This window comes from Rhinoraja longicauda, chromosome 41 (assembly GCF_053455715.1).
Source record: "Rhinoraja longicauda isolate Sanriku21f chromosome 41, sRhiLon1.1, whole genome shotgun sequence".
NCBI classification, from domain to species: Eukaryota; Metazoa; Chordata; class Chondrichthyes; order Rajiformes; family Arhynchobatidae; genus Rhinoraja; species Rhinoraja longicauda.
This window is the reverse complement of record NC_135993.1, coordinates 9693949-9718417: the sequence shown is the minus strand read 5'-3', so window position 1 is coordinate 9718417 and position 24469 is coordinate 9693949. Positions and strand designations below refer to the sequence as shown.

At 42.7% G+C, this 24469-nt stretch overlaps 1 protein-coding gene across 2 annotated transcripts in view; it reads right to left on the bottom strand.

Annotated features, from left to right (window-relative positions):
• Window positions 1–614: 614 nt before the first annotated feature.
• Window positions 615–24469, bottom strand: part of LOC144611673 (regulator of microtubule dynamics protein 3-like) — a 40395-nt gene continuing 16540 nt past the window's right edge. For both annotated transcript variants that reach the window (XM_078430883.1, XM_078430882.1), the window contains exons 4-13: window positions 18810–18912; window positions 15920–15980; window positions 12755–12827; window positions 12428–12471; window positions 9344–9431; window positions 8664–8713; window positions 6439–6523; window positions 3173–3222; window positions 1437–1524; window positions 615–1070 (exon numbers count right to left, since the gene is read on the bottom strand). In XM_078430883.1, the coding sequence (XP_078287009.1) occupies window positions 1035–1070; window positions 1437–1524; window positions 3173–3222; window positions 6439–6523; window positions 8664–8713; window positions 9344–9431; window positions 12428–12471; window positions 12755–12827; window positions 15920–15980; window positions 18810–18912 (678 nt within the window). In that variant the 3' untranslated portion in view covers window positions 615–1034. The remainder of the gene's footprint in view (window positions 1071–1436; window positions 1525–3172; window positions 3223–6438; window positions 6524–8663; window positions 8714–9343; window positions 9432–12427; window positions 12472–12754; window positions 12828–15919; window positions 15981–18809; window positions 18913–24469) is intronic.

Sequence of the window (24469 nt, the reverse complement as noted above, 5' to 3'; positions counted from 1 at the left end):
CCCGTAGTCAGGATCGAACCTGAGTCTCCGGCGCTGCATTCGCTGTAAAGCAGCAACTCTACCGTTGCGCCACCGTGTATTGTATGATATGAAAACTGAACTCTGAGATGGTAAATTCCTTGACTACAACCAGTGGCACAATCATAAAATGCAGTTTTGGTAACTTGTGCTTGGGCTTTCCGATGAAGATTAAACGGATTCCTGCAGGTCTATCACACTTCCCACTTTCGACTGCCCCTCTAATATTACGTGATGAAAATCACAACTTTATTGAATTCCCTCAATGACTTTTTTTCTGCAGCAATTGCCAGAGGATAGATCTTTAATCTTGCTGACTGCAAGCCACTTGAAAGAGGTTAGTCACTTCCTAGATATAGTCCCACTTACCCTACTAAATATTGCCAGCAATAGGAATGTGCATGTGGCAGCATTTACTCCAGGTTATAGAATAAAATCATACAGAACTTCCCCAGGCCACTCTGTCTAGGTTTGTAACGTTGATACTTGGCTAAATAGGTTGTAGACTATAAAAATGCATGGAACTCAAATGGGAATAAGATCTTCGATTGGGTCCTTGTTACACAATGGAACAAAAATCTGGTTTAATTTTGCAAAATGTGTTTAATAATTTTGAGTATTTTCAACCTGAAACCAGTAGTTAAAGAAATTCAGGGCTAAATTATTTTTATTCCAATACCTGCTCCTAGCCCATACGTGAAAAACAACATTGAATATTTCTTATTCCTCTGTGCTTGCATGTTTAAACCCAAAACATATTTATTGTGAGACAATGGTAGCCACAAATTAAAGCCTCAAGTACACAAGTTAAAGAAGCATGATGTACAGAGGGAATGGAAGAGAGAATTGACTGGTGTTTTAAGAAATCTCATTATTTATAAAAATGCTCAAGTACTGTTTGGTTTTATTTTAAATCAAATCGTTAACCCTTGCTGTAGGAAGATTTGTGGTGCTGGCCGTTCCTGCTGTCTTAAGCAGTCAGTCCGTGGTTTGCTGGCTCTTCAGACGCTGTCTGTTCAATACTGCGCATCTTTGACCTCATCAGGTTCATCCTGGAGGCAAAAAAGGGATAAATGTCAATATCTTCATGCGTTAGGTTTCAGTTGGAGAGGCGTGATGCATTATAAACATCAGCAATATTAGTTCTTCCAGTGTAACCGTGTCACAGGGCAATTTCAGTTGCTGCCAAGTAGTAATCGATTCAGAGATTGCATTTACCACAGTACTCTTTAAATTAGCTTTCAGGATTATTCTTAGAAAATACTGTTTTAATTTGGCAAAGCTTTAAAGACACTTAATTAACGTGCCATTGTATGAGTTGCATGTCACTGACTACAACAATCAATTTACTGAGAAGAAACATTATCCTTCACAACCCATCAAGCAGAGTGAGGCAGCACATTGGTTTGAAGTTTCACCTGGTCATTGTCACTGTCCGTGGCTGCTACTGTCTTCGCAACATCAGGGGCTACAAGGCTGCACTCACTCCTGTACGTGATGTGATAACTGGAAACATGGAAGACATAATTATAGTGGTGGATTAGTAAATTAATACAATGATTAATTTATTGGGCTGTGATGTAAATAAAACTTGTCAGTCATGTTGGTCAGCCTTCCCCTGAGCCACAGTCCTGCTCGATGTTGTCCAACAATATTCTAAGGACAGCCAAGTGAAATAATGCCAGGATTCTCCGCTGGTGATATACTGGAGTTCTTTCCCCAACCCTTCTGAAAGCCATGGGCTCAACCCATGGGCTCAATGGATGTGGTGTATTTAGATATTCAGAGGACTTTGCGTTGTCACACTCGACCAAAAGATTGCAGTGCATGAGATAATGCACTGGAGTGGATTGAGGAATAGTTAACTGTGGGAAAGCAGAGCAGGATGAATAGGTTATTCTCATGTAGACACAAAATGCTGGAGTAACTCAGCGGGTCAGGCAGTATCTCAGGAGAGAAGGAATGAGTGACGTTTTGGGTCGAGACCCTTCTTCAGACTGAAGGTTATTTTCATGTTGGGAGGCTGTGACAAAAAGGGGATACTGCAGCTGCTTAAAATCTAAACCAATGATCTTGATGAAGGGACCAAGTGTATTACATCCATTTTCGCAGAAGGTGCAAAATTGTAGTGGCAGCTTGGGCTGTGATGAGAATATGGATATGGTTGAAGGGGAAAGGTGCAGGCTAGGTGACTAGGAGGATAAGGACAAGGCAGATGGAATGGAATGTGGAAAACTGGTATGAAGGGATTATGTATACTGAAGTTTAGGGGGATGAGAATTGTGGAGGCCTGGCACTGAATATATTCGACAACAATACATTTTTGGATATTAAAGGCCGCTGACAGAGATGAAAGATTAGCTATCATCTTAATGAATGGCAGATCAGATCTGAGGATGTCAAATTTACAGCAACTTGAAGCGATGTCAGATTTACAGCAACTGAAGGGACCTGGAATACAGTGTGGTTTTGGTCCCCTTAGCTAACAGATTCAGTAACGTTGGAGGCAGTCTATAAGAGGTGAACCAGGTTAATTCCTGGGATGGAGAGGATCGTCCTTCCAAGGGAAGCTAAGCAGGGTGTGTCTGTATTCTTTGGAGTTTAGAAGAATAAAGGGTGATCTTATTGAAACATTTAACATCTCGCATGGGGAGGGAATGTTGGGGCTTGACAGGATAGCTTGAATAGTTTCACAAGTGCAAGAGTCTTGAAAGAAGGGACATAGTTTTAAGTTAAGAAGTTTGGCATTTATAACTGTGGTAGGTAAAATTTCTTCAAGCAAGGGTAGCGGATCTTTGCAATTAACTGCCCAGAGAGTTTGAGTTTAGTTCACTAGGAACAGCTACAATGAAGCCAGATACATATTTGAAAGATCTGTGCATTGACGATTGGGTTCAGGTGAAGATGATGAGGCTTGGGTAGAGCGGCCATAATTGTATTGAATGATGGGCAGGCTTGGGGGTCAGGTGGGCTACACCAGCTATTATTTTCTTGTTTATTTGCCAGGCTCAGACCCTCTACAACCTGTTTAGATGCTTGACGAAACACCACTATGCTGAACTAAGCCAAAGTCAACCAGGAATTGATTCAGGCACACACTGCCGGAGCATATGATTGTGGCATTTGTTACACTTTGGGTTTATGATAAGCTCACCCATCGATGAATTCAACCATCAGATTAGCTTCATCTAGTGCTTTCATGTCCTGTAATAAGAGATAGAAATCAACATCAACATTTTATAGTGTTAATATCTGGCAGGAGGGTGGTTTGAATGACATTGTTTTATTTTGGATGTGTTCTGTATGGGAATTAGACTACCCAGTCACCATCACCTTGTGAGTGGAATCAGAGACAAAGTCAAATTTTGTCTAAATGCTCAAATGTTCATCAGGGTTAAGCCATACTACATTGTGCTGGTGTTTTTCTTCCTGTTCTTATTTGCTGTCACATTCCATCTATCACCAGTGCGTAGAAGCAGAAGAGACCTCAGATACTGGAATGTGCAGCAAAAGAGAGCTGCTGGAGGAAGTCTGTGGGTCAAACAGCATCTGTCGGGGAAGGGGACCCAGATGAAGGGTCTGAACCCGGAACATCAACTGTCCCTTTCCCTCTACAGATGCTGCTCAGTTTTGAGTTCTTCCAGCAACTCTCCATTTTTTGTGTAAGAAGGAACTGCCGATGCTGGTTTAAACCGAAGATAGACACAAAAAGCTAGAGTAACTCAGCGGGACAGGCTGCATCTCTGGAGAGAAGGAATGGGTGATGTTTCAGGTTGAGACCCTTCCTTTTTTTTTGCTAGCCCCTGGGTATAGATGATTTATCCATTGGCACACCCAATGATGGACACTATTGCTGCTGGGTTTTGCTGGATGTTTTTCAATAGGTAATGAGAAGTGATTACTATTGCCGATTAACAAATACCCTGCATAAAATCCATCTGTGTTACTTGAGGAAAACCCTTAACAAAACTCGTATTCAGCAACTGTGCTGCGTTTGTGTCCCAATGTTAACGTGTATGGGACTGACAAATAATTTTGTTCCAGGAGGCATACATTTCAGAAAGTACATATTCTCAGAATGGGAACACAATATGTTGGAAATAGTTTGGGAAGTATCTGTGAAGTGTTAACATTCCTGGTCGAGGAGGAGTAAGGAGATCTAAGAAGGACTAAAAAAAATAATGTTCCTGATATCCCACCATTAGAAAGGCCATAAAGTTTCCAATAATTGAATGCAAAGCTACAGATGCTGTAATCAGAAGCAAAATGGCTCCTACCCATTTCCTTTACACCTCGGCTGGAGTAACTCAGTGGGTCAGGTCTTATTTCTGGAGAGCATCGATAGATGACGTTTTGGATCGTGTCCCATCTTCAGACAAGCCAACACGGAGCGCAAGAGGGAGCGGGAATGTTGGAGAAGGGAGAAGCTGTTATCACTGGGAGGCGACGACTCCTTCCCATTGAAAAAGACCCAAAGAGGAGGCAAAGGAAGAAGAGCTCTAAATCATGATGGGCCCGGACCCAGTTGGGGTGGGGGTGGAGGGATACTAAGGTAAGGCCTCTGTTAAGGACAGACTGTTCTGTATTGGATCATGACAGGGATGGGGGGAAGGAGGGGTCCAAGAGGAGGAGGAATGATGGGAGAAGGTGATTTCTCCCGGAGGTTAGGACTCCTTCCTGAGACTCCTTCCAGAGTCTGAAGAAGGGTCTCGACCCGCAATGTCACCTATTCATGTTCTCCAGAGATTCTGCCTGACATGCTGAGTTATTCCGGTACTTTGAGGCCTTTTGCATATTAACCAGCATCTGGACTTCTTTGCTTCTATCCTTCATCCCGATCACTTACTGGCCCCGGAAAATTCGACATCTCCTTTCCTTCCTTAAAAGCCATTTGACCCACTGAGTTCTTCTAACAGTTTGTTTTTTGCTCCTGTAATTATACCTTTTTCTTGAAGGAAATGGAGTCAAAGGAGAAAAACTCTAAATGATGGAAATCATTCAGTGGAGTCCACTCAGTGAAGTGGAGAAGGAAAAGAGAAGAAAAAGATGACATGGAATATGAGCATGCTAAAACATTCCTGCTTGTAGATCACAGGGAGAAAAGAGATGAAGGCTAAATGGTTTTGGGATGTGGAGGGGAAAATGTTCAGATAAGATTTATGGGCGCAGCAGTAGAGTTGCTGCCTTACAGTGCTGGAGACTCGGGTTCGATCCTGACTACGGGTGCTGATGGTACGGAGTTTGTACGTTCTCCCTGTGACCGCGTGGGTTTTCTCTGAGATCTTCGGTTTCCTCCCACACTCCAAAGACATACAGGTTGTATGTTCATTGGCTTGGGTTTGTATAGTTGGTTTAAGTGTAAATTGTCCCTAGTGTGTGTAAGCTTGTGTTAATGTGCGGGGATCGCTGGTCAGTGCGGACTGGGTGGGCCGAAGGGCCTGTTTCCGCGCTGCATCTCTAAACTAAACTAAAACTAAGATGAGGTTTGTGGCTATCTTGGAATATTAGGCTGATATCTAATGATGGGATTATGATCTAGAGGGCGGCTGGGATGATGCGTCAGAGAAATTGTCGCTTTGCCGACAACATAAATGTGGTTCATCACATAACAGTCCTTGTCAGTCGATTTATTGACAACATTGGGTTCAGTCAGTGAATAATGTAGATTAGGATGAGTGAGGCACTTTGACTGGAAGCACAAGTGGAGGTAGGGCACAAGATTGATAATCAAGGCTTATGCTGCCAGCTCCTAGCATCCCTGTGTGTATTTTCAAGTCTTAAATCTGAAACCATAACCCTGCTTCTCTCTCTCTACAGATGCTGTTGAATATTTCCATCATTTCTGAGTTTTATTTTTAGAATATTTTGTTTTATTCCAGAGTTGCAGCCTCAACTGCATTTTACTTAAGGAATAATGTTCCTCAAGTTTCAACCATTTTTTGCTAATTTTTCAATGACTCTTTCATGAAGACATTTGGACACACCAGCGTCCCAGTGGAGTGACTGGAACATTGGTGCACAGTGGACAATAATTGAACAACTCGTATCTCTGTGATTAACTTCAACAATTGTGAAAATCAAGGGAAATCTTCAATTGTCCAAGTTCAAAATTAATCCCCAATTACCAAAGTGGAATTGAAGGCAAATAAAGGATTTGAAGAAAATTTCAAGAGGATGAGTGATAGAAAGTTAATTGAAAAGGAATGAAGAACGTTCTTATTTCTTATTTGTGCACACTGAACATAAATAATGCAAAGACTTGAGATCCACATTTCTGGTTCTGCAGTTGGCTGATCGCTAGAACCATTTTAAATATATAATTTATGTCCTAGTAACGGAATTTTGACTAAAAAATAATGAATAAATGCTACCATATTTTGTGTAATTACATTCACAAGAAACAAGTTCATTTTATTTTACCTGTTGTATGTTTCTGTCCTCTATATTCACTGTCTCAGTTGAATCAGCAGAACTGGCACCACGCTGCAAGAGTGCAGTGTCACATCTGTGGAAATATGGAAATGTTTAGCACTTCTTAGTCACACGGGTTATTCTTCGTTACCTTTCTCGCACATTGACACTGTCAGAGACTGGGATGTGAATTACAGGTTGTGGCATGGTTCCGTTCCTGAGCTCTGTTGTAACCTGAATTGTGTTTGCAAGTCATAAATGCGGTTGTGAATGGAGCTCCCACCCAGCAGAAGATATCCACAACCCCACAGCAGCCGGCACGTCCATCCCTGCTGCTATCCCAAATGTTCATTGGCATACGCAGGCTGTGCAGGAGTCGGGCATGAAGGTGGGGAAGAGCTGTTGATGAGTATCTCCGGAGCCATTCCACTGATCATCGCAGCGTGAACTGAGATGATGGGTGACTTCACGATCTTTCACAAGAAGGGCAAGAGTTTGATTAAAAAGCACAACCCTGTTGCCCACATACCTTTTGATATTGGATAACAATCCAGAATGGGAAGCCTAATTGATGTTTCTCCTAGCCCTGAGGCCAATAAGACTTCCATGTAGCCCATCCGAGAGCAGTAACTCAACATGATTCAGAGTCCAGATGCATGGCATTCTCAATTCAAAACACTTTTTAAAAACGTACAGATGCTGGTACAAATCGATTTATTCACAAAATGCTGGAGTAACTCAGCAGGTCAGGCAGCATCTCGGGAGAGAAGGAATGGGTGACGTTTCGGGTCTCGAGATGCCGCCTGACCTGCTGAGTTACTCCAGCATTTTGTGAATAAAACACTTTTTAAAAACGGTGTCCTTGCTTGTTAGCTAAAAGCATTTCTTGAAGTGTCTCTCAAATTCTGGTCACATGTAAAGATTCTAAACATTTAGAACAAAGTTTTCAAAAAACTTTTTTAAATAGAGTGCTGATACATGCAATGCTCTTGGGTGTGTTTCAATCAGTCCAAATCTGGATGACTTCCCATCAGTGAGTCCACTATTAACTTTAACTGAGACAAATGTGAGATAATATACTTTGGTGACAAAAATTAAAAATATTGCCGATAATATATACAATTCAGATTCCTATGTCATTATGATCTAGAGATGGCAATGACAAAATCATTAAAGCATCATAGGTCAGCAAAATATATATAATGAGAACAAAGCACAAGGATTCAGGACAAGATGTTTAGAATTATAGACAATAGACAATAGGTGCAGGAGGAGGCCCTTCGGCCCTTCGAGCCAGCACTGCCATTCAATGTGATCATGGCTGATCATTCTCAATCAGTACCCCGTTCCTGCCTTCTCCCCATACCCCCTGACTCCGCTATCCTTAAGAGCTCTATCTAGTTCTCTCTTGAATGCATTCAGAGAATTGGCCTCCACTGCCTTCTGAGGCAGAGAATTCCACAGATTCACAACTCTCTGACTGAAAAAGTTTTTCCTCATCTCAGTTCTAAATGGCCTACCCCTTATTCTTAAACTGTGGCCCCTTGTTCTGGACTCCCCCAACATTGGGAACATGTTTCCTGCCTCTAACGTGTCCAACCCCTTAATAATCTTATACGTTTCGATAAGATCTCCTCTCATCCTTCTAAATTCCAGTGTATACAAGCCTAGTCGCTCCAGTCTTTCAACATACGACAGTCCCGCCATTCCGGGAATCAACCTAGTAAACCTACGCTGCATGCCCTTAATAGCAAGAATATCCTTCCTCAAATTTGGAGACCAAAATTGAATGAAAGTCTGTTAAACATACAGAATCCTGTTCAGTCCACACAAAAGAATACTGGGTCTCTGCATTATATTAAAAAAAGAACAAAGAAACAGCAGGAAGTGTATGAGTTACAAGAAAGGGATTAGAACAGAGATCGCAGTTACTGGGGAAGATTGAGGAAATATTGTTAAAGAGAAAACGTGGAGATGACCTTAAAGATGTTTTTGAAATTGTCTATTGTCTATTGTGAAATCTTCAAGGTATTGGATAAGGTAGATGTAGAAAGAATCCAATTATAGGATAACCCCAAATCATAAATACAAACTGCCTTTATACTTAGGTCAAGGAACAGAAAAGAAAGCAGAAATCAAGTGTGGTGATTTCCACCAGCAGGGATGAAAATTGCATGAATCACAGGGGAAGCACACGTTAGTTTAACTATGATGTGATTCTCTTGTAGGCTTACCTGTTAAATACTTCGACTAAAATGTTACTTTCATGTCGTGAATGCACGCCCTACAAGAAAAGGGATTTATGCCTGATTATGGATTTCAACATCATACACTTATTTCCTTCATCTGCATATGTCTGTTCATGAATAATCATGCCTGGTTTGGATCTGAGTGCTGAAGCAGATGAATAAGACCTGGATCCAGCCAGAGTCCACAACAGATTCAGAGACACTTCATACAGAGTACAACATTTACACAAACACTCAAAAAATGTCTTTTGAACTCATGCTTGTGATTCAGTGAATGCCAGGACCCTTAGGAGCATTGATGTACAGAGGGATCTCGGGGTACAAATCCATAGTTCACTGAAAGTAGCAACACTGATCAATTGGGTGGTAATGGGGATGTATGACATACTTGCTTTCACTGATTGGGGCATTGAAGATAAAATTTGGCAAAAGGTAGACAAAGTGCTGGAGAAACTCAGTGGGTCAGGCAGCAAATGTGGAGAAAAAGGATGGGTGACATTTCAGATGGGGACCCTTCTTCAGACTGACAATAGAGGGGAGGGAACTAGAGATAGGAAAAGGCAAGAACAAAGCAGGACGGGTGACATATGACACATCTGAAGTCTCATTACTTCACATCTCAACGATAAATTTTAATTTCACGTTTTTAAATTATTTTGTGTTACCTGTTCTTCAACTTTGTCTGTGACCTCTGCCGTTTCAGGTGCATCATCATCAAGAGGGACAACATCAGGATTTTTTATGTTGTCTGAACTATAAAAATAGAAGGAACAAGTCTAAATATTGATTGATTGAAACGTTCCGCATGGAAACAGGCCCGTCACCCCAACAAGTGCACACCGACCAGCCATCTCCTGTTCACACTAGTTCTATGTTATCCCACTGCCTACACACTAGGGAGTGGATGTGAAAGTGGAAGAATGTACACAACTGTATGTAATTTGCAGAGTAGCCTATTAGCCTATAAACCCAAACGCCCAGAGGAAACCCACGTGGTCACAGGGAGAACGTACAAACTCCACACATCCGAGGTCAGGATCAAACCCAGTTCACCAGCACTCTGAGGCAGCAGCTCTACCAGGTGTGCTACTCTTGCAACGTGTTCCACCTTATCTGCACCCTACTGCAGTGCAGGGTCCATAGGTCTCTGTTGTTTTTCAATTTGAGATCTGACACTGCCCATTACCAGGCTGATCAACCCAGCGTGCATTATAACTGAATGCAATCTTGTCATGACTGTTCACACAACACACGACTGGAAGCCTTGGTTTGTTTACCACAACTAACCATCTAATCTGTCCACCACTCGCCTCAACCACATTTCACAATTCAGAAGTATTGTAACACCGTGCCCAGCATCCCAGCTAAGATCAGTGATTCAACACAAACCTGCATTGGCCATGGGATGCTTAACTTCTTGTTGAATTAAGCATTTAAAGATTCCTAACTTGTCATGATAACATTATGACTCAAACCTTTTCACGATTACTTCGAACGTTCAAATAAAAAGAAGTGCAATTGTCTTGTATCAGAGGGCACATAATTCATTACAAAGCACAAGGAGTCATAGAGTCATACAGCGTGGAAACAGGCCCTTCGGCCCAACTTGCCCACACCGAACAACATGTCCCAACTACATTAGTCTCACTTTGGCCCATATCACTCTAAACCTTTCCTAACTCCACTGGCTCCCAGTACGGTACAGAATCAACTTCAAGCTCCTCCTATTCACATACAAAGCCCTAAACAGGCTTGCCCCCCCACCCCCCCCATATCAAAAATCTTCTAACCCACCACTCTATCTCCAGGTCCCTCAGGTCGGCCGATTTGGGGCTACTCACTATCCCGCGGTCTAGGCTTAAGCTCAGGGGTGACCGCGCTTTTGCGGTTGCAGCTCCTAGACTGTGGAACAGCATCCCTCTCCCCATCAGAACTGCCCCCTTCATCGACTCCTTTAAGTCCAGGCTCAAAACCTATTTCTACTCCCTAGCGTTTGAGACCCTCTGAGGGGGCGCTGTGAACTGTTTATGTATGTGCTGTTATGTTTGTGTGCCATTGTATGTTCGTTTCTTAGTACCTGAACTGATGTATAGCACTTTGGTCAACGTGGGTTGTTTTTAAATGTGCTATACAAATAAAATTGCCTTGACTTGACTTGACTAACCATGTACCTGTCTAATTGCTTCTTAAACGCTGTGATAATCCGTGCCTCAACTATCTCCTTGGCAGCTCGTTCCATACACTCATCACACTTTGTGTGATAAAGTTACCCCTCAGATTCTTATAAAATGTTTTCCCCCTAAACATGTGGGCCTTTGATGTAAATAAGTATGCAATTTGGCCTTATTTTGCCTTTGGTAGTATTAGCTCATCCTCTTGAGCTACGTACATCTACTCATTCTGGTGGTTTTGGTTACACTGAAATATTAAATTTATTGTGTATATTTATTTGCTTTGCATTTCATAGAGTTGCCTTCCATTCACCATTAACGGATACACGCGGCTGCATTGTTGGCGGCTGCAGGGTTAACTGCTGCAGCTGCTGTTGCTGCAACCACCAGGGGGCAGTCTCAGTGACTACATCCAGCTAGAATGGCCTCATGTGTAGGAAGGAACTACAGATGCTGGTTTAAACCGAAGACGGACGTTAAAGGCTGGAGTAACTCAGCGTGTCAGACAGCATCTCTGGAGAAAAGGAGTAGGTGACCCGTTTCCTTTTTTGCATATCTTTCATCTGTTTGTTCCATATCTCTCTACCTCTCTACATCACTGTCCATATTTCCCTTAACTCTCAGTCTGAAGAAGGGTCTCGACCGAAAAAGTCACCAATTCCTTTTCTTCAGAGATGCTGCCTGACCCGTTGAGAATGCCCGAATGCTCTCTGTTCCATTAATTCAGAAACTTAATTATCATAAAGTGGAATAATAATCAATGTACTCTTTGAAGGTAGCAACTCCATTCAATGAATAGGACAGACTCGAACATGTGAACTATGGCTGGTGTGGAGCTGAGGGGCCAGACGTGAAGTGCGTGTGGCTCCTCAGCTCAGTACATTGTACAACTAATGTTGAACTTGGTGCAGAGATAGGCATACTGACACACGGACCACCAGATTACCGTCAGGGCAATCCAGCCTATTGCACAGAAGGATCGCCACAGTTAATTGTGCATAAGCTATTCATCAAGGTGTTTTCATCAAACAAAATATTCCACATAGAACAATCTAAACTATAGAGATTTACCAGAATAAATGTTTTACCATTCGTAAACACAATTATAACTTCATATTTTCAACCTTGACAATACATATTAGCTGCAATTGATTATGTTGGGGCAGTACTATCTAGTTCTATGATGTCTGTATGTCCATAGAATGTCCCCCAAATTTAAGATTGGTAGAAGTTAATATATCTCCAAATGCAAAGAGAGCAGGAAAATTGGAATGTGGTTATTGGGCAGCATAACATTTAATGTCCCTGTGTTTAGTTTAGAGATACAGTGCGGAAGGAGGCCCTTCAGTCCACAGAGTGTACGTCTTGGTAGTGTGGGAGGGAACCGAAGATCTTGGAGAAAACCCACGCGGTCACAGAGAGAAAGTACAAACTCCGTACAAACAGCACCTGTAGTCGGGATTGAACCCGGGTCTCTGGTGCTGTATGCACTGTAAGGCAGCAATTCTACTGCTGTGCCACCGTGCGCCCCTACCACTGCGCCATGCCCCATGTGATGTGAATGTATGGTCAACTTGCCTGTTAGTGAGTTCAATGAGCACACCAGCCTCATCTTCTATCTCCTGCAAGAGATGGAATTCACATTTAGCAATTAATATTTGAATGTAGATTGCTTTGCTAATTTTTTTAAATCTAGTTCTAGTATGTACATGAGTAGCACAGTCTAAGCTGAGGAACCTGCACTTTATTTAATGCTGTCAATATTGTCACATATATTAAGTGTGAAGTGACCTGACTTCTTAATAATTTTCCATGATAGCCATTCTGCACCCATAATAAAACAACAATGTATTGTATGTATGTCAGGCCAGACACTAAAGATATCTAAAATAATATTTTTCTCACCTTGAGTTCTTCATTTCCTTCAGACCTATCCTCTGCTTCGTGCTCATCCAGATACCCACTCACAATCGCAAGCCTTCATCACGGGAAAATAAAGCAACATGTATTAAACTGGAGGTATTTATTCACAAAATGCTGGAGTAACTCAGCAGGTCAGGCAGCATCTCAGGAGAGAAGGAATGGGCGACGTTTCGGGTCGAGACCCTTCTTCAGACTGGAGATAGCAATAACTAGTCTTGAATGAAGCAGACATCATTAAGTGCATGGAGGATGACCACGTTCATTCTTAGCATCTTGGCAAGACCAGCATTTATTGTCCATCCCTAATTCCCCATGAATGGTGCGGTCTGCCACCTTCCCGAAGAGCCGCAGTCTTTCTGATGAAGTTCTTTCTGCTACAGTGTTCTTGGGCAGGGAATTTCAGGGTTTAGACCCAAGGACAATGAAGGAACAGCAATATATTTCCAAGTCAACAGTTTGTGTCCTGGAGGGGAACTTGCAAGTAACGATGTACCCATGCATTTGAGACCCATGGCTTTCTTGCTAGTATTGGTTATGAGTTTGAGAACAGCTGTTGAGTCTTTTCCAGACTCTCTCTAATGCCTCCACATACTTCTTATTACAGAACCAGATGTGAACACAATATTCCAGCTGCAGAATTGTATTTTATGAAGGTTCAGAACGACTTCCTTGCTCTTATACCCTATGCCTCTATTGATAAAGCACCTGTCTTATTAACTGCTCTGCCAAGAGTTATAGACCTATACAGACTGGCAAAGGGGTTTTTAGCCAAACTTGTCCATGCCAAGTCCGAGCAAGATGTCATTCTGGGCTAGTCTCATTTGCCTGCATTTGGCCAAATCTTTCTGAACCTTTCCTATCCAAATAACTTCCTCTGGCAGCTCCTTCCTGATATCGGTTACACTCCGAATGAAAAAGTTACGCCTGCTGTCCCTGCTGTAAAACTCTCCCCTCTCCCCTAAAGCATATGACCTCTAGTTTTGGAAAAAACCTCTAACCTGGAAAAAAGTCCGAGCACTCATGTTATTCATGTCCCTCATGATTTTGTCTTTCATAAGCTCACTCCTCAGCCTCCTAAGCTCCAAAGAAATTGTCCCATCCTATCCAGCCTCTCCCAATAAACACAAGCCCACAAGTCCAAGTAACATCCTGGTGAATCTCTTTTGCATCCTTTCCATCTTGATAACATCCTTCCTATAGCCGGGTGGCCAGAGCTGCAAACAGTACTCTATGTGTGGTCTCACCAAGGACTTGTACAGCCGTATCATCATGTCTTAATTTTTGTACTCAATACCTTTCCCAATGAAGGCAAGTGTGACAAACGCCTTCCTCACCATCCTTTTCACCTGGACTGCCACTTTCAGGAAAGTATGCACCTGTACTCCTGGATCTCCCTATTCCACAACACTCTACAGGGCTCTACTATTTACTGTCCAAGCCCTGCTCCGTTTTGACACAACAAAGTGCAACTCCTCACACTTGCCGGGCTAAATTTCATGCCCCAGTTCTTCCTACCGTCCCTTATCCAGCATCCACCAACTCTCTCCACTTCCTGTCCTGTTCCCGGTGTTTGGGGGAGAGCAAGGACCGGGTTTGGCAGCTTCCCTCTCCCGGTTACCATGGTGGGCGAGCCCGGCCTGCTGTTGGGGTATGACTACAGCTCGCCGGGAACCTCTGCCTTGTGCGGCATAATATATATCAAAAAAAGCAATGTTTATCGTTGTATTTATCATTATTGTATGTATACTGTTTGTCAACCTCAAGTGAGCAAGGAATTTCATTGCATCCTGATGTATACGACAACTAACTCGGCACGGTGGCGCAGCGGTAGAGTTGCTGCCTTACAGCAAATGCAGCACCGGAGACTCAGGTTCGATCCCGACTACGGGCGCCGTCTGTACGGAGTTTGTACGTTCTCCCCGTGACCTGCGTGGGTTTTCTCCGAGATCTTCGGTTTCCTCCCACACTCCAAAGACGTACAGGTATGTAGGTTAATTGGCTGGGCAAATGTTTTAAAAAATTGTCCCTAGTGTGTGTAGGATAGTGTTAATGTGCGGGGATCGCTGGGCGGCGCGGACTCGGTGGGCCGAAGGGCCTGTTTCCGCGCTGTATCTCTAAATCTAAAAAAAATCTAACTCATCTGAAATCTGAAAACAACCATTCCATAGTATCCCATGTAGCATATTACAACCACCTTGTATTCATATTGAAAATGACTGATAGCCTGGTTCCTTTATCATCATAACTTTTTTGCATATCTTTCATTCATTGTTCTATATCTCTCTACATCATCATCTGTATCTCTCGTTTCCCTTTCCTGTGACTTCCAGTCTGAAGAAGGCTCTTGATTTTTCACCCAGAGAGTTGTGAATCTGTCGAATTCTCTGTCACAGAAGGCAGTGGAGGCCAATTCACTGGATATATTTAAGAGTTAGATATAGCTTTTAGGGCTAACGGAATCAAGGGATATGGGGAGAAAGCAGGCAAGGAGAACTGATTTTGGATGATCAGCCATGATCATATTGAATGGTGGTGCTGGCTCGAAGGGCCAAATGGCCTACTCCTGCATCTATTTTCTATGTTTCTATGACCTGAAACGTCACCCATTCCTTCTCACCAGAGGTGCTGCCTGTCCCACTGAGTTACACCAGATTTTTTGTCTATCTTTGGTTTAAACCAGCATTTGCAGTTCCTTCCTGCACGTGGCCATTTTAAATGTCCCATATCAACAGCATCTCATCAAAATCCATCTGGAAGTCCATAGAGTTTGACATTAAATAGATATGCTTCTAGCTATCAGACCTAACTTTGTGTTGAGTTTCATTGCCAATGGAGCAATTTCTTCGAACTCATGTAGACATTGATAATAGTTTTGCCATTTGTTCCCGAGGCTAATAGGGAATGGAACAAACGTCCAGCTATGTGGTGATTCACATTTCACAGCAATTTTTTATCGTACCACACTTTGGTAGATTATTCATATCTGTTACAACTGGCATGCAGGGAATCTATTCCTTCACCAATTTATTATCTATTTTTAATTAACCCTATTTGTACTGATCGGTCATTCCACATAACAGAGTACAATTATTCACTGAGATACTAGGTTAATGGCATTGGACTGGAACAAAATGAATAATTTCGTACCAAATTTGGCATTCAATGCTTTCCGCATGGTCCTTCAAACTGGCATTCCCTTCATCTCTTCCTGTGAAAAATGAGGGAACAGTGGATTAAAATACTTGCAAGTAAAAGCTACATGATACAAAATAAAATTACTGCCTTGCTTGCTGCTCATCATCTATATACTAAAACTCTCGTTTGTTATCTTGTTTGTGACTGAACTTCAGCCAAAACGGTACAAGATAGCGTGACAATTTTAGGCCCACCTTACTCACCATTGTCACTTTAGTGATAATGCAAGTAGTTTTATAGAAATCGGTCTTATATTTTTTAAGTTATTCACATTTTAAAGTTTAAAAGGAGGGGAGGGGGAGGGGAGGAGGGAGTGGGGGAGAAGGGAGGTGGGGGGTTGAGGAGAGAGGGGAGGGGAGGGGGGGAGGACAGGGTGCTGCACCAATGCAGGAGAGGTTTGGGCCCAACGGGTCCACTTTGTCTAGTCTCATTTTAAAACTTTGAAAAGAATGCTGATACATTATAGAATTTGCTGCCTATTTGCATTCTTAATTTCTAATATTCAGCTGAAAATTCGGCAGTAATCTTTATTTAGTATTAAGTAAAAAACACCATTTAACTTTACGTTAGAGATAGTGTGGAAAAGGCCCTTTGGCCTGAGTCCACACTGACCATCAATCACCTGTACACCAGTTTGATGTTATTCCACCCTCACATCCTACAGCAGCCAATTAACTTATCGTCTTTGGAGTGTGGGAGGAAAGAAGGGCACCTGAAGAAAACCCACCTGGTCACAGGGAGAACGCTCAAACTCTGTACAGACAGCACCAATAGTTCGGATCGAATCCGGGTCTCTCACGTTGTGAGTCAGCAACTCTACTGCTCTACGTTTATGTAAACTTATAAACTTGCTCTTGCAAACAATTTGACTACATTATGAATCAAACTAGTTGCTTGAGGGCAAAATTATCCAGCTCTTCCAGCTCTTAATAATGAGTGACACATTTCAAAACTCCCCGACACAAATCTCAAAGAACACAATGATGACTTGATGAGCACGAATAACACCTAAAGCCGAACAGACACATAATGATAGTGGCTTCAGTAAATTTAGCTTCCGTGTGTTTTGAGGGGTGAATACGAGGGCTGCTGTTTCTGATTGAGAAATCCCTGTTGAAAGTATGCAATGCTGCAAAACGGACAGGGTAGGGTTGATTAGTGCGGGTGTCAGGGGTTGTGGGGAGAATACAGGAGAATGGGGCTGAGAAGGAAAGATAGACCAGCCATGATTGAATGGCAGAGCAGACTTGATGGGCCGGATGGGCTAATTCTGCTCTGAGAATGTAAGACACGATTATGAAGCAATCCTTGGACCAGTGGTATGGCTTTTGTTAGGAATAGCAGCTTGAACAAGGTTGGGCTGTATTGTTGCTTGTGAAAGTGGTCCTCTGCAGTTGTAGGGTCTTGGAGATAGGAAAATATAAAATGTGATGGATATAGAAACATTTCCATGACCTAAGCCTCCATAAATCAAGTAAACCATTCAGCTGCGAAAATCTGAAAGCTTAACATAAGATTTAAAAAACCCGTGGAGAAGTTGGGTCATTAATTTGAGTGATCTCACCGTTACAAAGTGAAACACATTTTGACAGCCAATTTGATATCAGATTCTCTCGGAGTATGTTTAGCATGGTCCAGGTGTGAGATATAGTTCTTTTTGGCATTAAACAAACTCTTTAAATTCTTAATTTCTTAGGCTCTAGGCATCACTGACTATTTCCAGAATATCCCTGATTGCGATAAGAAGATGATGGAGAACTACCACCGTGAACTTTTACAACGTGCTTGGTATTCGTTAGCATGTCAGTTTTGCATCCTCTGCAGCAAAAGTGCTAGTTAAATCTTTAAATTACAGGTTTCAGTGCTTGAGAAGTTAGGGGCAGCACAGTGGCAGAGCAGTGGAGTTGCTGCCTTGCAGCGCCTGAGACCAGGGTTCGACTCTGACTTTGGGTGCTGCTTGTACAGAATTGGTACTTTCTCCCTGTGACCACGTAGGTTTTCTTCGGGTGCCCTAGTTTATAGACAATAGACAATAGGTGCAGGAGTAGGCCATTCGGACCTTCGAGCTAGCACCACCATTCAATGTGATCATGGCTGGTCATTCTCAATCAGTACCCCGTTCCTGCCTTCTCCCCATACCCCCTGACTCCGCTATCCTTAAGAGCTCTATCTAGCTCTCTCTTGAATGCAGTCAGAGAATTGGTCTCCACTGCCTTCTGAGGCATTGAATTCCACAGATTCACAACTCTTTGACTGAAAAAGTTTTTCCTCATCTCCGTTCTAAATGGCCTACCCCTTATTCTTAAACTGTGGCCCCTGGTTCTGGACTCCCCCAACATTGGGAACATGTTTCCTGCCTCTAATGTGTCCAACCCCTTAATAATCTTATATGTTTCGATAAGATCCCCTCTCATCCTTCTAAATTCCAGTGTATACAAGCCTAGCCACTCCAGTCTTTCAACATATGACAGTCCCGCCATTCCGGGAATTACCCTAGTAAACCTATGCTGCACGCCCTCGATTCCTCCCACATTCCAAATGTGTGCAGGTTTGTAGGTTAATTAGCTTCTGTAAATGTTCCCTTAGTGTGTCGGATCGAACCAGGGTACGGGTGAACGATGGTCGTCGCGGACTCGATGGGCCGAAGAGCCTGTTTCCATGCGGCATCTCTAAACTAACCTAAACTAAACAACAGTGGGGAAAAAAGGAATGTCTTCATTTCTACCCAATCTTTGAGTATTTTGACCACACTGGTCAATTGTAGGTCATCTTACTAGGCTATTCATATACAGCAGGGAGGTGACACTGTTGGATCATAAATTTTCAGAAATAAAATTCCTACCGGCCAAAGCATAGCATTTCTGTGTTTCTTTATCTTCTGTCAGCTGGAACATGTCACTGTAGGCACGAATCATTCGCCAGCAGAACTCCTTTCTCTTGCCAAACTGTAAGTTACGAGAAAGCTAATTCAAACACCATTGTTAAGGTATGACTCCATCAAAAACAATATGGATGCCTGCTTTTAACAGTGTAAAACTATTAGCTGACTATTAACTATCACTCATCATATACAATAAATGCAGAAATATTGAACCAAAATTCCTGGAAGACAATCACCATTTGGAAATAACATTTCTTTGGATTGCTGGAGGGGACCTTCTAAAATTTGAAGATAGACACAAAAAGCTGGAGTAACTCAGCGGGACAGGCGGCACCTCTGGAGAGAAGGAATGGATGACGTTTCGGCCGAGACCCTTCTTCAGACTGAAAGTCAAGGGAAAGGGAAACGAGGGATATAGACAATAAACAATAGACAATAGGTGCAGGAGGGGTCCATTCGGCCCTTTGAGCCAGCACCGCCATTCAATGTGATCATGGCTGATCATTCTCAATCAGTACCCCGTTCCTGCCTTCTCCCCATACCCCCTGACTCCGCTATCCTCAAGAGCTCTATCTAGCTCTCTCTTGAATGCATTCAGAGAATTGGCCTCCACTGCCTTCTGAGGCAGAGAATTCCACAGATTCACAACTCTCTGACTGAAAACGTTTTTCCTCATATAGACGATGATGTAGTACATAAAGATCAATGAATGAAAGATATGCAAAAAAGTAACGATGATAAAGGAAAGAGGGCATAGTTAGCTGTTTGTTAGGTGATAACGAGAAGCTGGTGCGACTTGGGTGGGGGAGGTGATAGAGAGGGAATGCCAGGGTTACTTGAAGTTAGAGAAATCAATAGTCATGCCACTGGGCTGTAAGCTGCTCAAACGAAATACGAGACGCTGTCCTAAAATATGACTTAGTTGACCTCAATCACAGCATTATTAGAATGAATGTAGTAGCCCACAAGTTCATATCAATCATCTAAAATGTTGGCAAAAAATATCAACGTGATTCAATAAGTAGCGACCAAACGTTGAGTTTCATAAAGCTGCAAAGGAAGTGCTTAATCAAAATATATATTGAGATCATGCATTATATAAATCAATCAATCAATTTTTATTTGTATAGCACATTTAAAAACAACCCACGTTGACCAAAGTGCTGTACATCTGATTAGGTACTAAGGAAAAAAATGAAACATACAGTAGCACACAAACATAACAGCACATACAAAACAGTTCACAGCGCCTCCTCAATGGGCCTCAAACGCTAGGGAGTAGAAATAGGTTTTGAGCTTGGACTTAAAGGAGTCGATGGAGGGGGCAGTTCTGATGGGGAGAGGGATGCTGTTCCACAGTCTAGGAGCTGCAACCGCAAAAGCGCGGTCACCCCTGAGCTTAAGCCTAGACCGCGGGATAGTGAGTAGCCCCAAGTCGGCCGACCTGAGGGACCTGGAGTTAGAGAGGTGGGTTAGAAGATTTTTGATGTAGGGGGGGAATGTCCATTTAGGGCTTTATATGTGAATAGGAGGAGCTTGAAGTTGATTCTGAACCGTACAGGGAGCCAGTGGAGAGAGGCCAGAATCGGGGTGATGTGGTCCCTTTTACGGGTACCCGTCAGGAGTCTCGCTGCGGCGTTTTGGACCAGTTGCAGGCGGGACAGGGATGATTGGCTGATCCCAGTGTATAGGGAGTTGCAGTAGTCTAGGCGGGAGGAAATGAAAGCGTGAATGATTTTTTCAGTGTCGTCGAATTGGAGGAAAGGTTTGATTTTAGCTATGGTACGAAGTTGGAAGAAGCTGGCTTTTACCACAGCGTTGACTTGCTTGTCAAACTTTAATGCAGAGTCAAATATCACGCCGAGGTTTTTGACATGCGGTTTGACTAGGCAGGATAGGCTTCCAAGACTGCCTGTTATCGATTTGATGGAGTCGGGGGGGGGGGGGGGGGGGGGGCCGAATAGGATGACCTCAAATGAACCATAAAGGATGAAATGACCATAAAGGATGAAATGTTCCTCTGTCCTCTATTTGCTCACAGTGGAATTACATGAAACTTTGTCATTTAAGGATTAGCACTGAAATGACAATTTTGTTATCACTGCAAACTCCTACATATAACCTCTCTGCATGGACTTCTTTACCCCTTAAAAGGCCAGGTTTATGAATAGCTCCACAGCCTCATAACCATTTTAGTTTGCTGCAGCTGAACTCTGCCACTTATCATTGTTTATTATATTAGGAAAGTCACCCAAACTCCATCATCAAGGATAGGCGACATCATTTACCTTTTCTTTAGCCAAAGGAGCAGGCCGAATGGGCACTGGGATTTTCTGTCCCTGTAGTGTAGGTAGACATCTATATACTAAAACTCTCGTTTGTTTGTTTGTTTGTTTGTTCCTGGACTACAGCCAAAACGGTACACGATAGCGCGACAATTTTAGGCCCACCTGACTCATTGCCGTCCCTTTGGTGCTCATGGAAGAAGTTTAATTGAAATCGGTGTTATATTTTTAAAGTTATTCACATTTTAAAGTTTACATCTATCTCCTAGGGAGGGAGGGGGGAGGAAGGGAGGGAAGGGGGTAGAGGGAGGGAGGATAAGGGGGGTTGAGAGGGATGGACTGGGGGGAGGGGGAGAGGGGAGGAGGGAAGGGAGGGGGAGGGGGTAAGGGTGGGGGGAAGGGAAGGGAGAGGGGAGGGGGGGAGGAGAGGGTGCTGCACCAACGCAGGAGAGGTTTGAGCCCAACGGGGCCACTTGATCTGGTGTATATTACTCTTTAAGGAGAATGTCCTTGCATGCTCCTGCAAGAGGTGCCTAGCTTTGGCTCTGGTGAGTCTCCGTGGTCCTCCTGCCAGTCTTATTTGCCACTGTTGGGGCCCAGGTCCCTCCACACGTTATCTATTCATGCACCTGTCCAAGTCTTTTAAATGTCGAAATTGTACCCGTGTCTACCACTTCCTCTGTGAACTCATTCCTTATACGATCACTCACTGCGATAAAAAGTTTCCTTTCAGATCCTTTAAAAAAATTTCCCATCTCACCTTAAATCTGTGTCCTCTGGTTTTAGACTCCACTATCCTGGAAAAAAGACTGTGATCACCCACTTATCTATGCCTCATGATTTTATAAACATCGATAATGTCATCCCTCATCCTCCTATGGTCCAGGGAAAATAATCCCAGCTTCTCCTTACAACTCAATGTCTTCAGTCCCAGTAACATCCTTGTAAATCTGTTCTGTATCCCTTTCAGCTCAATGATATACTGGGCTACCAGAATTGCACACAATACTCTAAGTGTGGTTCACCAACGATTTGTATATTTGCAACATAATCAATAAAGACACAAAAAGCTGGAGTAGCTCGGCGGGTCAGGCAGCATCTCTGGAGAAAAGTAATCAATACCCTGACTGATGAAGGCAAGCGAGCTACACATCTTCTTCACTACCCTATCTACCTGTTACCACTTTCAGCACCTCCATTTACTGTATATGTCCTGCCCCGGTTTAACTTACCGAATTGTAACACCTTGCACTTGCCCAAGTTAAATTCCACCTGCCATTCCTTGACGCAGTTAGCCAAAGAAGTAAGCTCCTGATGTAATCTTAGATAACTTTCTTCATTACCTACTATACCACCAAATTTGGTGTCATCTGCAAACTTACCTACCATGTTACCAACATAGTCATCCAGTAGTATAAGAAAATAACTGCAGGTGCTGGTACAAATCGAAGGTATTTATTCACAAAATGCTGGAGTAACTCAGCAGGTCAGGCAGCATCTTGGGAGAGAAGGAATGGGTGACGTTTCGGGTCGAGACCCTTCTAGTCATCCAAATCGTTCATTCAGACGACGAACTATAGCGGATTCAGTACTGAACCTTGTGATACATCACTGGTCAATGGCCTTCTATCTGAATAAAAGCTCTTCACTGCCACCCTCTATTTTTCCACTTAGCCAATTTTGTATCCAGTTCACTATTTCACCCTGGATCCCATGTGATCTAACCTTCCACGTCACGTCCACATCTTATCGTGTCAGACCTTACTGAATTCTATGTGGACAACATCCTTATCAATCTTCTTCATCACCTCTTCAAAAAAACTCAATTAAATTCATGTTCCACAATGGAACCTCAACACCATTAAAATGTAGTAAAGCAATTTCGAGGCCTATTGACTGAGGTAGGCGAGCCTGCCAAGTTTCATTTCATTTGAAACTTGGAGAATATTTGTGCAGAGTAAAAATGAAATTATAAATTGCAATAATGTAGTAGAATTGATTCTGCTAAAGGCAGGGATAAATTTTCTTGGTCACCGCTGTTTGCATTAGTCTTCATAGCATGCCCCTGATACTGGCTCTTGGTGTGTAGGTTGAGTTTTTGAGTTTGGTTTATTCTCACATGTACAGAGGTACAGTGAAAAGCTTTGGTTGCGTGCTAACCAGTTAGCGGAAAGACAATACATTATTACAATCAAGCCACCCACAGTGTACAGATACGGATGAAGGAATGTCACTTTGCTAGATTCATGAAGACCAGCTGCTGAGAAAAGGCATTATTTTTGGAAGACTCGGATACAGAAATGTTATTATTGCAGATTTCTAAACAGCTCCTGAACATGTACAAGGTTCTTTACCAGTGTATTTTGAAACTGCAAAGATCTATTTATTCTTATATCAGATTTATTACACTTTGCTATTCCCTACAGTAAAAATAGAAAATCCTCGCCCAGGAATTATCAGTGGAAAGAAAAACAGTGTTAACATTTCAGGTAAAAGACCCTTCAATCTTATGTTTAGACTATTGCTTCCCTTCTCCATAATCAGGTGAACATTTAGTGAATTTAGAGTTGGTCTAGAAGGCAGTGGAGGCCAATTCTCTGAATGCATTCAAGAGAGAGCTAGATAGAGCTCTTAAGGATAGCGGAGTTAGGGGGTATGGGGAGAAGGCAGGAACGGGGTACTGATTGAGAATGATCAGCCATGATCACATTGAATGGCGGTGCTGGCTCGAAGGGCTGAATGGCCTCCTCTTGCACTTATTGTCTATTGTCTAACAATGGGAATACTTAGCTTTGCTCCAACGCAATGTAGTTAAAAGGTAATTGCTCTAGAAATTCAAGGCATCAATGTTGAGGAAATTATGGACAGGATGTTGATTTTACTTGCTATTAATGGTCCGTGTTCCGAGAATGGGGCTGCTTTTTACTTCCCATGCCATGATTTACGACTGGATGACTTTAGAAGCCAATTACAGAGTATGGATTAAAAATTCCACTTAAGACAGGTGTCAGGGGAAAAAAAGTGGGCCAATGGAAATGAAAATATTAAGGCTAGCAACCTTAAATTAAACCACTTAAACAAACATTTTTAGCACTGAGCCAGTTTATCACAGCATTACTCTTCTGCATTTATCTGTGTTTCTGTGGGCACTACAAGCATTGTTAAGGCATCGAGTAAATAAAATAAGATAGACACAAAATGCTGGAGTAACTCATCAACCCGAAACGTCACCTATTCCTTCTCCCAGAGATGCTGCCTGTCCCGCTGAGTTACTCCAGCTTTTTGTGTCTACCTTCGATTTAAACCAGCATCTTCCTACACAGAGCAAATACAATA